Here is an 18,075-nt window from a genome sequence, read left to right on the forward strand (position 1 = left end):
GTTTTTTTTCTGAACTAAAAGGCTTTTTCTGCATACCCCTCCATACCATGCTCACTTGTCTCTTTTAATTTCAAATAATTGACAAGAGCCTCATTTCATCTCACTGTTGCTGTTTCCAGCTCTAGAAATAGAGATTGCATTTATCTTCACCATCCTTTTCTGCATTACTTGCCTCTACCACAGGGAGGAAGGAAACAAGAAAAAATAATTTTGACATGTACTTTTAAATTGATCAGCATGTTTATTTAAAAATTGTTTGCTTTTCTCACTGTGTCCTTTACTCTCTGTAACTTCCATTCATAATGGTATCTGTATTCACTCAACTTTGAGCAACGCTGTTCTTAACCAGTTAGTTTTTGTTTTGAGGGAACTAGATGCTAGTGAACCTGTTGTCGTTTCAAGTCTCAACTCTTGCTTTTGCTCTGCAGCTTGAGTGATTTCATGACAGTAACTTGCATAGAAATGTTTTCATGTTTAATGTCTCCATTATCAAACCTGAACTATTGTATTCCACAACCTCATTCTTAGTAGGAGTTTGGTAGCTTTTAAAAAGTCCTGCTTGGTGCACAAATCAAGACTGTTGACTTGATTTCTGCAACATAAAAGAGCAGCTATGGTGGTCTACTTGACCTTATCAAACAAACAGTTCATGTGGGTTAACATCCAGCTTAGCATAACAAAACACTGAACCTTTCCTCTTGGTTCCACCACCTTTTTATGGTGTTCTTTCCTAGGACTTAGAAAATTCCTTGTAATAAATATGGGAAGTTTATAATAACAGCTTTGAAGTTGACCAAAAAAACTCGTAAGATGACAGTTTCTGGAAGAGCATGCTTCAGAAACAACTCAGAACTCAAGATCTTACCACTTGACTTAATATTGAAGTCTTAAAAGCCCGTTTTTTCCAAAGAGTAAGACTTCTAAGTGGGAAGAAGAGATTTGGAAAATGTTCTTACCTTTGTGGGGAAAAGCCAAGGTTCATTACTGAATACATCCAATTGGAATTGCTCTCTAGTAACCTTATACTGAGTTTTCCACTTAGGCTTACTGAAGACTCCTGTAAGCACTGAGCTGCATCCTTACACCTCTCACTTGGTTCTTATGTAGACTTGTCATGTTCTTAACATGGAGTCTTAAAGTTGAAGCAGTAGTTCTTTTATTCTGACTGTAATCATCATTTCAGGCACAGATAGTCTTATTGGTGATCCTCATACTTGCTATTGGAGACTTTGTAATAGGAACGTTTATTCCTTTGGACAGCAAGAAGGCTAAAGGTTTCTTTGGTTATAAAGGTATGTTGGAACAGTTAATATAGTATGGTATATTTGCAAAAAGTCAACTTATTGTCATAATTGAGTGAAAATCTAAAAATTTATGTGAACATGTAAAATATCTGGTAGTCCTATTTAACTGTAGAAATTGTTTGTCTGGATCTTTCAAACTCTTTACGTCCTAAAACTTTAATGTACAGCAAGTTGGTGCTAACAGCTTAATATTGATCATACTAATTACTATTATACCATATTATAATAATTACTCAATACTGTAGTTGTACTAACTTCTCAAAAAGCTGGATGAGATTATATGTACTTTTCCTGTTTTCTTATTTCTATTTAAACTTCATTGTAAGAAATTAGAGCTTATCTATGTCAAGATGTTATCCAGTTGATTTTTGTTAAATAGTTTACTATACTGCACTGTTTAGACTTTATACAGTTGTTAGGGGGTTAGAACTGACTAATAATATACATTCTGTATTGGTATTGGCAGACTTAATTACATAAATCTTTGTCTACAGCTGAAATATTCATGGAGAATTTTGGACCAGATTTCCGAAAGGAGGAAACTTTCTTCTCTGTATTTGCTATTTTCTTCCCTGCTGCAACTGGCATACTTGCTGGCGCAAATATCTCAGGTGACCTTGCGGTAAGTAATAAGTTAGCAAATCAACAAACTTTTTTCAGAACCACTGGGTGTACCTCTATCTCTGTCATGACTGTCTACTGATATTTTCCTTTCAGGATCCTCAGTCAGCCATACCTAAAGGAACACTGTTGGCCATCCTAATTACTACATTGGTTTATATGGGAATTGCAGTATCTGTAGGTAAGAAGTGAATATTTTTATATTCTTTCTGATCGTGTTTTGGTACAGTGTTTGTAATTCAGTTCAACTTTTATGCATGGAGAATTAACCACAGAATCTTAGGCTGTCCAAAGGACCTCTGGGATATCATCAAGTCTATCTCCTCCTTCTAGTAAAGCAGGTTCCCTGCAGTAGGTAACTTTCCAATTGTGTTCCAGTTTATGCCCACTGCCCCTTGTCCTATTGCTGGGCATCACTGGAAAGAGCTTAGCCTCATCTGCTTGACTCCTGCCTAAGAGGTACTTATAACTTATTTACTTACATTGCTAAGATCTTCTCTGTCTTCTCGTCTCCAGGCTGAACAGCCCCGTGTCTCAGCCTTTTTCATAGGGGAGATACTCCATGCCCCTAATAATCTTCATGGCCCTCTGCTGGGCTCTCTCCAGCAGTTCTCGGTCTTTCTTGAACTGAGGAGCCCAGAACTGGGTACAGTACTCCAGATGTGGCCTCACTGACAAAGAGTAGAGGGAGGAGGATGACCTCACTTGACCTGCTGAATAGACAGAGCTAACTTTTGTTGGTGGAGATTTTGGTTTTCAGATGTGTTCATTTCCTAGAGTGTGTGACTTCTTCAGACCAAAGAGAAGCTAAGATTTCTCTGTACTGATACTCCCTAACTTCTTGCAGTTACTTAGATTAATGTGCTTAGAATTTAGCACGAGGATGATCCTTGGATTAGAAGACTGCGTTTTCAGGAAATACTAAACAAGCATCTGTGTTGATCTGAAGATGATGGTAGTCAGCTATTATATCTGAAGCAAACTGTAGAAAGATGTCATGCAACCTATCTTAAGAGCTGTGCACAGTAAATCTTCAGAAGACTGAAAAGATCAAATAGTATATGTATCTGGCCAGCCCTTTTCCAGAGGTGGTGTCATTTTCAGAAATCTCTGTAGCTTTATATTCATGTGGCCAGAGGACAAACAGTTGTAGGTTGGTCTGCGTACTGTAGAACCTCTATTCCCAGGCTCCCTTCTCCACACCGCAGTGATTTGAATATTCTCAGTGGTACTTGCCTTTGTTTGACGTTCTGTTTTGCTCCAGAGCTTCAGTTGTCCAGACTTTTCCTCATTCACAGAATAACTGAATTAAAGTAATATTAAGGATATAAGAAAGTAATCATCTTGCGTATCTTGCCTATGATAAGAAACGTTTTTATACATGTCACACAAATTACTTTCTGGGGGTACTAATCAGTTTTCATGTATTAAAAGACCTTGCTGTATCTTAGCTGTGCTCCCTTTGAATGAAATTGACATTAATAAAAGTATCATCAGTATTACCACTAATGGTGCTTCCTCTGCAAAGATGGCAGTTTTGCTGGTCTGCTTCTGTTGGCTAGCATTATAAGGTAGCTCTGCCAAATACTTTGTAGCAATTGTGCCCTGTGTACCATAACTATGTACTTTATTTCCTAATTAGATTGACCACAGGCTCCTACTACCAAATCTGAATACTTCAGAACTTGAATCCACATGAGCAAGACTACTTATTAATATTAATTTGCTAATTAATACTTTAATCAACTTTCAAGTTTGAAAAGCTTCACTTCTTCATGTTGCAAAAGAGGCACTTTGCAGACCAACTGAAGATGAAAGTGTTTAATGAATCAGATATGTCTTGCTGTAGTTGCTGCCTATGACTTACAATTAGAAATCTGATAACTGAAAAGACCAGTGCTATTATAAATGCTAGAGATTATGAAATGAGTGAAATCTAGCTTGCTTTTTTTTTTTCTGAAGCATTGGGCTATGAATCAGGCAAATGGAAATCCTCATGATCTGTCCCCCTCCACAAACTATTCCCCATTGTATACTTCCAGTGTAGCACTGAGGAAGTCATTAAAACTTAAAAGATGCTGTAAATATGACCGAGTAATGATATCTAAAGGGGAGAATATTTTGAATTTAGCTGAGTATTTGTATGTACTACAGTAAACAAGGAATTTCAGGTGCTGGACAGAGAAGGCTTAGTAAGAGGAAAAATTTTAGTCCTGCACGAGTGTTAGGCAGTCTATTTTAAAAAAAAAGATATGAGGAAAATGTGCGTGTTTTAGCAAAGGACTAATGCAAATCTATAGAAATATCTATGGAATTCTTTTGGGCTGCATGTAGTTAGGAGGAGACAACATGATATAGATAGTCTGTTAGCCCTCTTGGGCAGAATGTTATTTAATCTTGACAGAAGCATGCTTCTGAAAGCCTTTTTTTTTTTCTGGAAAAATTTCTTTTTTTTTTTTACAGGAAAGAAAACCTAGAGATTCTTAGTGAAAGATATATTGCCAGATATATTATAAGTAAAACATATCTGCTAAATGACTGAACCATTACTTAGACCTAAGTATCTCCTGCTGAGAATGCAGCTTGCCCAGCTTGTATCTCTTCTGCATTCTCCTGTAGTGTGGCCCACATAAGGTTTGTTCATAGTACCATTGAACCTTTCCACTATATGACTCCTGGTGTGAAAGAGCTGCTACCCAGCTTTTTCTCATATGGATTTTTTTTAATCCCGAATACAGCAAAACTAACCAGCTCTTCCAAATATCTACAAAAAAGCTTAAGAGAAATTATCACTATAGGAAACTTGCTGAGATGGAATGGACTGGACCTAATATACAATTGATAAATGTAGCAAGTGGAAGCAGAGTAAGTAAAGCCTGCCTATGAGGGCCAGCTACTAGGCTTAAGATTTTAGGTTCTTAAGGCTTGGAGACAATCTAAATATAGTATAGATATTTAGGAATTTATTTTCACAACAGGAAGAGAGAGAAATTGCTTTAGATAACAGATACTGTCACTTGAGAAACTTAATCTTGTCACATATCTTTACCCTCCTTGTTATTTTTAGCTTGCAAGTAAGTCACTGAAGTCTTCAGAAATCACATGCCTCTGTTCCCAGGACCTCCTTGTCATAGGAGACCAAATTAATGAAATTCTCTTGGCCTTAATTGCTCTGTAGAGTTCCCTCTTGTCTTCCCCACTACTTATTTAATTCCTGTTCCTTGAGATATCAGGTGGTTGCTTAACTACCTCAGCTGCTAAAACAGTGTTAAATAATGCTTAATCTGATCTACTTGTTATAAAAGCTGGGGGGAAAAAAGGTTTAAATAGAAAACTTGGAGGTTATTTAATTGGATCAGGATTCTTAGTATTTAAAGGCTGGCATGCTGTGTCTTAAGTTTTCTTGAAGTTAGGATCAATCATAGACAAATTGAAGATGATAGTTTGTAATAGATCTTTAAAAAAAAAAGTGATAGAAGCCAACTTTTGATATACCACGGTTAAAATGTATTTTGTTAAATTATCAGAAATGGACTTGCAACAGGCCTTGATGACAAATTGTCTTTTTTAGCTATTATTTTTAATATTGACTGTTCAGATGCACAACCTGTTAATATACATCCACTGAAATAGAAATCATGTGTTACAGTAAGGTTGAAAGTTGTGAATGTGTTTGGTATGAATATGCTTCCATGGGGAATATGTAACAGTAGGCTCCAAAAACTGAAGTATGTGTATAAAACTTTATAAGTCATCTTACATATTTTAGTATCTCATTGAGAGTGGAAAGGTAGAGGCTAAATTCAAGAAAAGCATTTACAGAATAATCTAGGAAGGTTATCTTCCTTTCTTGGTTTGCCTCTGATCAAAAATTCTGAAAGACTTCCACTGTGAGAATCATATTTCATTTTCTGGGAAAGATGCAGCTGCACTGCTTACACACCTCTGTACATTTGTATATACAAACATAAAACTGCGTTCTTCTGGGAAAAATGAAAAAATGAAACTATGAAGTCAAGTGATGGTCTGTATTGCTGATTTTTAATAATAAGTGGAAACTCATGATTCAGTGTAATAAGATATTGAGCTAAAATTGCACTGTTAAATGTTGTCAATTCTGTTGACATACTTTTCCTCCATGCTAAGATTTTTCCTTTTAGACTCAAGTTTTAGAAAAAACTGTTCTCAAACCTGGGATGCAAGCTTGTTTGTTTGTACATCAAGGTAAATGTGCTTGAAACAGAAATGTATTAAAAACTGTCAATGCCATATTTAATGTACCTCTGTAAGAAATATTCTTATGTTGAAAGGTATTTGAGTTTGATGCATGTCTGTAAGTTCAGGCTTGGTCTGATGCTTGTTTTTGTGGTTGGGTTCACTCTAGGCTCCTGTGTTGTTCGAGATGCCACAGGGAACGTTAATAACACCATTATCACTGAGCTGACAAATTGCACTACTGCAGCTTGCAAGTTAAACTATGATTTCTCATCCTGTCAGACAGGATGTCACTATGGGCTGATGAACAATTTCCAGGTATGAAGCTTTTCCTACATTTGTTGACTGGATTTTTTGGGTCTTTTAAATTGTTTATTAAGAAAAATTAGTAGGCTAACAATTCTTACCATAAATACGAAGTTTGTCTGAAGTAGCTAAGTACACTCTGGAAGGCATGGAGAAGAGCAAGGAAGCTATGTTAAACCTTGGCCTGTTTATGCTCAGGTGGTTATAAATATTTACTCTTCTCCTTATTAAACTGCATAGGTTTGGTGTTTAGACTGCAGCTCATTCTGTTTAGATGTGAATGTTGTCATTCACTGGTGTGGATAGAGGTACTCGTTATTTAAGCGATGCGTAGCAATGATAGATGGTTCACTTCAGAACTTATTTGTTTCTTAGCAAATACACTTTTAAAAATGTTGATATGTACTTGTCACAGTATTTTATGATAGGTGTGTTCTGAGATTTCAAAAAAAATCTGTTACGATATTTAAAAACCATGGGCTTGTGGGGGCATTCTGGTCTTCAACCTTCATACTTCATAGCTCATTCATGCTTCATAGCTTGTGCTTGTGAACTATTTGTGAGGATCTGAAAGAAATCCAGGAGAACATACTCATTAATAATTGAATTAAACTTGACTTACAGTAGTTTCTGCCCTACACTTTTCTAGTATCCCTACAAAGGTTTGGGTAGAGACTAGTGCACTGATGAAAAGCACTTATTTTAATGGGTTCTGTGTTTTGGTCATAACTAAATGTACCTACGTCAGTCTGTCAATCTGCCATCAAGTAATTACACTTTTCACATGCTAAGATAATGTTCCAGAGCAGGACATCTTATTAGAGTAAAATATTTTCTTCTATATTTATCTGTGTACCTGTGTAGCATTGCTTTGTTCTGGTTCAGAAAAAAAAAAAAATCTAAATTTAGAAATATTTCAGAGCTGCTGTTATGGGAATAATTATGTTGCAACATCTGTTGATAGTTCTTCTCATTTGTTCAAGCTTGAAAGCCAGTGTTCTACTGTGTCATCAGTGTACTGATAAGAATAGTGTGGAGCTGGACTTGATGATCATTGTGGATCCCTTTTAAGGATGTTCTATGATTCTAAGACCTGACTTCCTCAGATTGTATTTTTTTTCTTCATTTTGTATCTTCAAAAGTTATTTACAATAAGATGCTTGCATTTCTAGTAAGTCATTGGTTCAACAGTACTTATCTCCCACTTTAGTCTTGCTTCTGTTGGGAAAAATTATTAGGTTCTGAATAGGATAAGCAAGTTTCAAGGCCAGAATCTACACAGAATGCAGTGTCACACATACCTCCCCTTCACTGGATTTTGAAAACTTCATTGTGGAGGCTGCACAGTCGCTCTGGGCAACCTGCTACAGAGTTGGTCACCCTCTCTGTGGAACTCTGTTCTTCTGTTAGCTAGCAGAACTTCCACTGTCTTTTTACTCTCGTGTTTCTGCTTCTCTGAGAAAAGTCTAACTGTTTTCTCAGAAGACATGAGAAGGAAAGTGAGTAACTTGTGGTACTTTTACTACAGCATTTGATCACACACCTAGTGTGATGTGCATAAAAACTGTTTTCATAAAAAACATTTAACTTGTGATGGCCCAAAGAGTTGAAACTGCAGTTGAAATATAATATTTCAATATTGCAAATCTTTCAAATGTAAGAAGCTGTCTAAAGAGGAAATGCCATGCCAACATAATGAGTCTCTTGGCAGCAGCAATTATGTATTTCTCGTGGCACCAATTGTCATAGGGCAGTTCTTACTAGATGTCTGTACGCCCTATTCTGTTATTTCAAAGACAAAAAAGTCACTGCTATAGCTAAGAGCATATGTTGGCTTCTTGATTTGTGGCACTGACTTAGATAATTGTGTGTGTGTTACAGTTCACTGTTGATCAAGGAAGATCACGTTCATACTCCATCTACAGTAATACCTCTATGTTTATTATATTTCTGAAGCACAGATTGCAGCTGTAATATTTTGTTGTCTGTAAAACTGATTACTTAAGTGTTGGTAGTATAGACAAATTGATGATATGTATAGCTAATTTGTGTCATAAGCTTTGTTCAAGTATGAATAAAACCCTGTCCTACAATAACTTCTTCCATTGTAAACGTCAAATATACTTTAGGAAATCTCATTCTCAATTCCTATTTTGGCTACCTATGATAGCTACTTCATGCTCATCACGTGCATTTGTAATTACCGATAAAACCTGATGCAATCTAGAGGTTTAGCTGACTGTTTGAGAGACTTGGCAGTCTTTGACAATCTGATCTGGAGAAAATGCTGAAATTTTTTATTGATTAAGACATAGGAATATGAAGAAAACTGAATCAGCTCACTGTATGTTGTTTCTGTGTGCATGTCCTACTTAGCAAGTTTGCTTTACAGAGCCGAATTTTACAATTCCGTGTGACAGTAACTTAAACAAGATACTCTGCATGATCCTTTTTCCTCTTCTACAGACTCAGTCCTTGTATTCTAGATAAATTTGTCAGGATGAAAGACATATCTGATCAGTCCAAATGATGCAGAACCTCATTTGAACAGACATTGTGCCTCGAAGTTGCCATGCTTGGTTTGCTCTGACTAAAATTCTAAGCCTTTCAAGATGTTATCAAATTATTAAATACTCTGTCTTCAAGCAGCCTCACCTTTAGTTTCACAGGGAAAAGTATCCATTAAAACAATGCCTGTTCTTAAATTCACGGTTCTTTATTTTAACTGACACTTGAAATGCTGTATGCATCTATGATAATGGAGTAGAGCATTAGAATGGCAGAAAATGGTGGTGCTTAGGCTGTATGACATTTAGAAAAGAAATGGCTTTGCTTTTAATTTGGGATTTTTTTGATGATATTAACATCGTTCCTTTACATCTAGTTTACTGAGCATTTATTGCTAGACTCTGGTCTGCCAGTAATGGTATATTGTATTTCACTCAAATGATTGAGAATGTGATCTTATGGAGATGAGGACCAAACTTGTTCTTTCCTTGTAGATGGAAATGGGAAACAAACCTAACTTAGGTGTTGCAAAAGATGAGACGAACTTTCCCAAGATGTTCCCCAAATTCAGTTGCTTTGTTACTTGGGCTGTTTGTTAGTGACTGGATGGTCAAAATTATTTACATAGTGTATTTTTCTTTTGTGACTTAAGTTTCCTATCTTTTTATTAGCCCATGGGGATTTCTGCCATCAGTCAGTATACATGACTGGACTAAATACTGTGTGATAAGCTACTTTCTCTTGTTCTGGATCTAGGACTCTTTAACCCTAATTCCTAATCCCCCTTTTTAGCCCTAATTAGTCATTGATGTGAATGTGTGATACTTCGTGGCTTTTAAGTGAAGAGTACCAGGTTTTGATATTTTTTTGTGTGTGTGTATGTGCTGTTAATAGTAGCTTGTGTAATTACAATATTAGATACTCTAATACTGTATATGTTATGTACATTCTTTAAAAAAAACAAACAGCAACAAAAAACCCCCAGTGAAACAAGATTTTTCTACTTGCAGGTGATGAGCATGGTATCAGGGTTTGCACCACTGATTTCTGCAGGCATTTTTTCAGCCACTCTGTCATCTGCACTGGCATCTCTTGTGAGTGCACCTAAAATCTTCCAGGTAAGTATGGATGCAAAACCGTGATCTTTAAAAACATAATTTTAATTAAGTTTCAAATCAGAATTTTGGAAAAGGGACTCTGACATACTGTAATTGTGACTCATAAAAGCTGAGTCCACTAAATTAATCTGTTTTCCTGGTGCTTAAAACGGGAAAACTGCATACTATTGTTACTGAATGTAGCTAGAATGTAATTTACGTCAGATCTTAAGTATTTCTGACTACTTTCTTAGGAGTGAGTTATTACTGACCTTTGTAATGTCACTTATCCAAAGTCTGTTGGAGTTTCTGCGTTTTGGAACAAACCAAGGACTCAAATGAGATGAAGTGGTGGTTACTCCTGAAACTAGGATCTTAATGGTCATGCTTCCAGGGGTGCTTATATGTGGCAGCCAAATGTGCTGTTATCCTTGTTTTTACTCTGTAGAGTGAGGGGAGCATAATATCTAGATATTCAGTAAATTACTTTTTCATGGAACTACGAGGTTCCAAGAAATGAAGTAACACTAGCATACAAGCAAAAATAATAGAGCAGTTCATTCCTCAAACGAACTGGAAGGAAGCAATGCAAAGTAGAACCTGTACCTCTTGAATAATAATCACAGGATACTTTCACAAAATAGTGCACAAAAAAATTCTTGCTTACATCTATTTACATTAATTTTGTTAATGTTTCCAAATGAATGTTGCCCCTCCTTTTTAAACTCCTCAATCTCATTATCTGTATTTCATGTTCTTTTTAATTGAGTAAAACTTTACTGTTCACTAGTGGATCTTCTTACCTAAAATGTCAGCAAGTAGTCAAATGTAGAAGAGGCTTTGTTGCAGAATATAAACAGAAGTGTTGATTCAGAGAATTACTGTAAATGTTAGGTGAACTTTCCAATTTCTTCAGAAACTGGTTTTGTCCTTAATGAGAGACTGACTGTAAGACATGTGAAGTACAGTGAAGCATTTAGTGAGGGGCAGCACTTGTTCTTACATTTGGTTGTTACTGAAGGATAGAATATTGGAAATGTAAAATACTGAAATGGTAAGACAATTGTTAACAGAATAAGTACAAGTTAGCTTCTTCTAGGAAGACAATACATGCAGTGAAAGACAGCATTAGTAAACATTAAAAGGGATTTTTTTTAACTAAATGCACACTAATTCTCGCATTTTTTTTAGGCTCTGTGCAAGGACAACATCTATCCAGGATTTCAGATGTTTGCTAAAGGCTATGGGAAGAACAATGAACCACTGAGAGGATATCTTCTAACGTTTTTAATTGCTCTTGGATTCATACTAATCGGTTAGTTTGAAATTACAGTAAATCTGAATCTCCTTTTTGTCTTTCATAAAGCGTTCTTTTCCATCTCATGATCTGATGATGTTATTCCTGAGGTCTAACACAGCTTATTCCTAAGTGAAGATTCTGAATTTGTTTAGTTTAAGGATTTTCTCCTGTCTCCTAAATACCTCAATGCTTAGACCTAGGATAAATCTAAATCAAACAGTAAGTAGATTGCACTTTGCCTAATCACTTTAGGCATCTGTTGCTACATACTGTCAATGAATGAAATACATTTTGTTTAAAGTCGAGTGATTAAATATGTTGTAAATATGAAAATTTAAATTAGATTTTTAATAATTACAAACAGCTTCAGTAAATGGCAAGCTTACATGAACAGAGCTTCTTAAAGTGTGCTGTTCATTTACACTACAAATTATAGAGATGATTGCTGCTGCTGCTGTTGGCAGTGGTGAAGATAGTCTAGGTAAAGGATTACATGTGTTCTAGGTAGAAGGTGAACTAATACTGCTATGTTTGCCCGTGTGTTCTGCGCTACTATCAGCTCTTCCTTGATATGCTATTTTATCCTTCCCTATCTGAGGTGTATCTATATATGCTGTCTCAACTGCAACAAGGTGACAGGAGGCTTGATTATAACAAATAAATGCTTGCAAACTGACATATTTTGATTGCTACTTTTTTATAGAGTGGGTACAAGTCTGAATTTTTTGTACTGTGCTGCCTTATGGAAGAGCTTGATCCATTCCTTTATATCTCTTTCTCTGAAGAGAGAGTATTCATCTCTGTTGCAATGGAATTGATATGAAATAATGTACTAATACTAATACCATTAATGCAGATTTTTCAATAAAAATGCAAACAAATGAACATGTTTGTCACATTTGTTCACACTAATTCTGCTCTTCCTATTTGCCATAGAGTCTCTCTTGTTCTTATTAGCCTTTTACTATTTTGTTTCAGTACTGAGACATTAACTAAAGAAATCTGACTTCTAGGGTTCTTCAGATCCCAGTATACTACAGCACTCTTTGATCAAACCATGGTGGGAAAGAAGTTCTCCCAAACCATGTTAGGAGAGCATATAGTAATTAGAAGAAGCAGTTGTGGAGCACTTGATGGGCATTTAAAAGTGCTGTATTTAAAAAAAAAAAAACCTGAAAGTTGTGCTTCTTGAGTATCAGAAGATTACTAAGTTAATAAGAGACCTTTAAGTTAGTAGCTACACTTATTGGAAAGCGCAAAGTACTTCTGCCTATATAACGTGGAGTTGAGTCAACTCTGAAATGTACAAAGCCACAAGATTGTATATAACATTCTATTTTGTTTTTGTTCCGCAGCTGAACTGAATGTCATCGCTCCAATTATCTCTAACTTCTTCTTGGCTTCATATGCCTTGATTAACTTTTCTGTGTTCCATGCTTCTCTTGCAAAATCTCCAGGTAGGAACCATATTCTTGGGTTCAAAATTTATCTTGCAATTCTTAAATGCAGAAAAATTCAAAAGCTACAAACATAAATGAAAGTTTGCTTTAATTCAATACTAAATGTCTATTTGACTTTCATGACACATCTGTATTTTTAATATAATGTGTCCTTGAGTCTTCCTAAAATTGAAGGATGAAATGGTCCAGAAAAGCTTGGGAGCTACTAGTATTTGTCACCTTTGCTGAGGAAACAAGATAATTCAGTACTTGTTCAGTAACTCTTGAATAGATCTCTGGTATGCCTCAGCATCTCATTTCTTATCAAGTATTCTTAAGACTGTCTGTTCAAGAAAGCTTTCTTGCTAAATCAATTTCTGGTGTTCAAGACCCACTCTTTTGTCATCTTTGGATTTCTCTTGTAATATTTAGTCTTCTAGCCTGGAAGGAAGTGGGATGGACATATTTTTTTAGCCTTTGTTTGGTATGGGAGGCCAGTTAGAATGTAGGACTGAACCAAGGAGCAATACTTGCAAACTAGTGTTTCTCATACCTGGTCCCCTATGTGAAAATGCCCCTAAATGTTTTAGTTACTGCACAGTCCTGTAAAATGTGTTTGTGAAGCATCTGTATGTATTGATGAAATAGGGGGCTTTTCATGTAATGAAAATGTCTGTGTGGAAATAATATACATACATACCTAAAAACAGTTGAAAGTATGAGAGGGAGAGGTACTAGCTGATGACTTCTGTTACACTTTGAAATGACTGAAGTTTTACTTTGATAGCAAAAAATCAATTTTCTTGAAACTTACCACCAAAGGTACCTCTAGTCTGCTTCAGTAAGGATACTGGCACAGACATCTGCGAACTTTAGAGATAGCTTTTAGAGGACAACATTGGGAAGAAAAATGTGAATTAGTTTGAAAAATATTTATAAAAACATTTAATTTTTCACTATGCCAAAGTCTCTATTTGTTGTACTAGTGAAACTGTTGTGTGTTATGGTGAAATACGATTCAGAGCACTAAGGAGGAAGAAAAGGAACAGCACCTTCTTTCCCTTGAGAATTAAACTCTTTCCTCCTCTTTCCTCCCTTATCTTCCAAACTAAATTTTGACTAGGTTGGCGTCCTGCTTTCAAATACTACAATATGTGGATTTCTCTTGTTGGAGCCATTCTGTGCTGCATTGTGATGTTTGTCATTAATTGGTGGGCTGCACTGCTAACATATGTCATAGTCCTCGGACTTTACATTTATGTCACTTACAAGAAACCAGGTATGTATGTATAGGGGCCATTTCTGGTTCTAGTGGGTGGAAGAGGGATGTAGAAGATGGAAGAAACGTGTGTGGAAAGGGGGGGGGGGGGGAGGAGGAGTAGGGAACATAATTCTGTTTGGTTGACCAATTCAGACTTCTGAAGGCATATCTCTAGCCAGAAGTGAAAGGGAGTATTTCTTTCCAACCTTTCCAGTTGGAAAAGGGATTTGATAGTGTCTGGTTTTTTCAGTACACCATTCCTATGGGTTTGAACAGGAACGTATACACTCTTTCTCCTTCTAAAAACACTGTGTAATTGTCAGTGAAAGATGGAGCATATCTGAGCCAAAAAGTGTTGACAGTTAGGAAAAGACCAAATCCTGGGCTGTGTAGTTTCAAGTGTTTGGATAATAAGGATCATAAGTTCATTGTAGCTATCAAGAACAAATGGAAACAAATAGCAGATATACTGGGAACTTTCATTTCCATATTTCAAAAAAAAAAATCTCAGTACTGCTTAATACAGACCTTGTCCTCTTCTCTGCACAAGTTAGTCACAGAAAGTAGTTGACTTGTTGAGTCAGTGTTTTAAGGTTGCTTTTTCCTTTGCTGTGATGTAGCATAGCTCTAACCATCTTCTTCCCAAAAGCATTACTTTTGCAGCTTTGAAGTTATTCTCTTTAATGTTGCGAGAAACTCAGTTCGTTCTTTCTATAATTCTAAAATAACAAACTCTTGTTTGCCAAAACTTCCATGTAAGTTTTATCTTTAATTGGAATTGCATTTGTAACTTGAGGGTTTGCTTTGTATAGTGTAGAACACAATGAGCTGTAGCTTAAATCTTGTGTGCTAACATGATTTAAGAAAAAAATGGGTTGAATAGCTATAGGTAAAATATTGAAAATTTGTATTTCACAGATGTGAACTGGGGATCATCAACTCAAGCTTTGACTTACTTGAATGCATTGCAGCATTCTATTCGTCTTTCTGGAGTGGAAGATCACGTGAAAAACTTCAGGTAACAGTTTTATACAGCAGATTATTTATTCTGTGTAATCAGTAGGGTAGACTCATGGTGATTGTTGTCATGACTTTCATTAAACTTCCTGTTTCCTTCCTCTGGATTTTAATAGCTTTGAATTTCAGTATCATGGTGATTGTCTGGAAATGGCTACATTAACATTGTATTTCAGATTTAGAGTCCATTTTAGAAGCAAGCAATGAATGATTCCCATTTGTTTATTGTTTTTATACATTGTGTTTTCATGGATTGCATCGTGATCTGTGAATTGTGTTCATTATGAATGAAACTGAATTGGAAGATGACCCTGCAACTGCTAACAAGTGTTCAGTCCACATAAGGCTAAATCTGATCTAAGCTAAAATGCCAGAGATGTGTTATACTGTCCTCAACACCAGTTTCATATTAGACACGTTCTTATTTCCATGGTAAATAGGCTACACATGTGTTTGACACAGCTGAAGGAGAAACTGGTTTGTTATCAGCCAGTGTGCTGACAACAGCCCAGGAAGAGCTTACTGAAGTAGGCAATATCCTGTATTATTTATTCCACTTCACAGGAGTAGGCAATTCCAGAGGAAATATGCCCTAAAAGAACATTTAAAAAAGAATATTGACTTACTGGACTTTGAGGAAATGGTTTATAAAAACAGCTCTTTCTGGCTTACATGACATTGATTATTTACAAACACTGTATTACCTCTGATGTATTATTACACTGTTATCAACAAAATAGTTTGACTTCAGAAACTGATATGTTGTTGCTTAGCTATCAAGAGCAGCAATTTTCAGTCTTAATGCAAATCTCAAATTTGGCATAAGTAATTTATATTATCTTGCTGTGATTAGTGTTGCATTGTTTCTGGTGCAAGTCTATTTTGGATTGCAGGCTGAAGAAACAGACATTATGGAAAAACTCTTGCCAAATAAAACTTCTTTCTTGTGCTGATAGTGCTCTGCTGGCTCGTATGCATTTTAGATTCCATTGGAAGTACTTCAGCTCTTTTGTTCAGAAGTTAATATGTAACTTTTTGAGTTGTAAACTTCACTAATTTTTTTGTGAGGAAGGTATAGATCTTGTCAGGTATAAGCACAGGAGCTTCAGTAGTAATGTTATCGGCCTGATACTGGCTTCTCGCCTATGTAGTTTAGTAAAAAAAAAAATAATATAAATATATATTACCTAGAGCTTCTGGAGAAGATGGATACATAACTTTGCTGATTCTTATTTTAAAAATAAAATCTTCTAAAATAAGCAAGATTAGATACTTGATTTTTATAATTGATTAGAAAGAATGGCTCGGACAACTGAACTTGCAGTTGTTTGCATCCTCAATGCTAGCAATGAGAGGAAAAATTGTGTTATACTGTTTTTTTTATGTATGACATAAGAATTGTAAGCTAGAAAGTGTAGGGATGTGTCTCACAAATAGGGGAGGAAATTGACCTGTCTGGCTTAGTCTTGCCTAAAGTCTGTTTCTGATCTTTTTAAATGTGTAAGTTTTCAGACTTAACGGGATTCACTGATTTATTGATTGGAACCAATTGATCATAGATCTGCTGACAATTGTGGAAGGTTGATCTTTGCTTAATTTAACATAGACTTCTAAGAATAGATTAGGTTACTCTCTTCACTGAAGATTGTATTCTTGGGACCAATATTTAGAATATGCTTTTCTAAACTATATAAGCTCTCAAGATAAAACCATTTTGTAACTGTTTCTCCCAACTCTTACTCACAATTTTAGGCCGCAGTGCTTAATTATGACAGGTGCCCCAAATGCACGTCCAGCTTTACTTCACCTTGTCCATGCTTTTACCAAAAATGTGGGCTTAATGATCTGTGGCCATGTGCATATGGTAAGTGTATTGTCTTTAAAGTTATATTGTGTTTTTGTTGTTGTTGTTTTCCTTTAACAAAAGTGTCTCTTTCCTTTTTAAAGAAAAGGTATAGTATCCTAATGTGTTCAAACAGAGTAAGATCTATTCATGTATGTGTCATCACCATTCCTGCTTAGCTGTGCCACGATTTTGGGGAGTTATGAAAGTTGCTAAAGCAGCTATTACAGACTCTGTGCAATCTGCTTTTCATCATCTACTTGCAGTTGAAGGGATCTTGCAGTGGTAAACATGGTGGAGGATATGCATGAAATATGGTGGAAAAGGGGGAGACTTTGCAGAATTATTATCTATGATCATTTAAAATTTAAATTCTTAGAAAGCTTTGTAGGAGTACAGTGAACATTGGATTATATTAACAGTTATTTCCTCCCTTTTTTCTGTTTCTGACCAACCCTGAGTATTTCACTAACTCTTCATTGTTTCTGTCAGGATGTGAGAGTCCTGGGGATGGGGAAAGGGCTTGTTCTTTGGGGACATAATTTCAGGACTTCTTGCTACTTTACAGAAAAAAAAAAAAAGCAACAAAAAAAGAAAAGCAACATAATCACTTTAAGCACAAGAACAGAATGTGTCTGTCTTCTACTGAACGCCAGTAGTAGTTCAGGGGGGCAGAAGGAAGCAAACTTCAGATAACCATTCTTTAAAATCATGTTGTGATGAATTGTCATAATACAAGATGGTTGTCGTACTACCACCTGTCCCAAAACTGCAGTATAGCTGCAATGTAGCTGTTGCATTTTTGGTAAATGTTACTGAATGCACTTTAGAACATTAGGATCATGAAGTATTTTTGCTAGATGTTTTAATGGCACTCTTTTGCAGGCACAGTACTAAGAACATCAAAGTAAATTCAGCATTTAAAGTGTGACTTTTAATATGAACCTTGATTACTGTTATATATGCTTCAACTTAACCATGCCTTCTAAATAAGATATTGCTCAATTCTGTCTTCTGTAACATAACTTCAGCATTTTGATGTCTAGGGGGAGCACAGTGATACATGCTGATGCAGGTCATTAAAAGAAATACTTGAAAGAAAAGATGACTTTGACTGCAAGATGTTTTATGTACAGTCATAGGCAGAATTGCAGTACTGTTTCA

The 18,075-nt window shown here is 35.8% G+C and overlaps 1 protein-coding gene across 4 annotated transcripts in view; it reads left to right on the forward strand.

The window, feature by feature from the left end:
- Nucleotides 1–18,075, forward strand: part of SLC12A2 (solute carrier family 12 member 2) — a 54,732-nt gene that overhangs the window by 22,364 nt on the left and 14,293 nt on the right. For all 4 annotated transcript variants that reach the window (XM_003643059.6, XM_004949378.5, XM_004949377.5 and 1 more), the window contains exons 7-16: nt 1,184–1,292; nt 1,799–1,926; nt 2,022–2,106; nt 6,310–6,458; nt 9,965–10,072; nt 11,243–11,366; nt 12,707–12,808; nt 13,914–14,069; nt 14,970–15,069; nt 16,821–16,932. In XM_003643059.6, the coding sequence (XP_003643107.1) occupies nt 1,184–1,292; nt 1,799–1,926; nt 2,022–2,106; nt 6,310–6,458; nt 9,965–10,072; nt 11,243–11,366; nt 12,707–12,808; nt 13,914–14,069; nt 14,970–15,069; nt 16,821–16,932 (1,173 nt within the window). The remainder of the gene's footprint in view (nt 1–1,183; nt 1,293–1,798; nt 1,927–2,021; nt 2,107–6,309; nt 6,459–9,964; nt 10,073–11,242; nt 11,367–12,706; nt 12,809–13,913; nt 14,070–14,969; nt 15,070–16,820; nt 16,933–18,075) is intronic.

Source organism: Gallus gallus, chromosome Z, assembly GCF_016699485.2.
Source record: "Gallus gallus isolate bGalGal1 chromosome Z, bGalGal1.mat.broiler.GRCg7b, whole genome shotgun sequence".
In the NCBI taxonomy this organism is placed as follows: domain Eukaryota; kingdom Metazoa; phylum Chordata; class Aves; order Galliformes; family Phasianidae; genus Gallus; species Gallus gallus.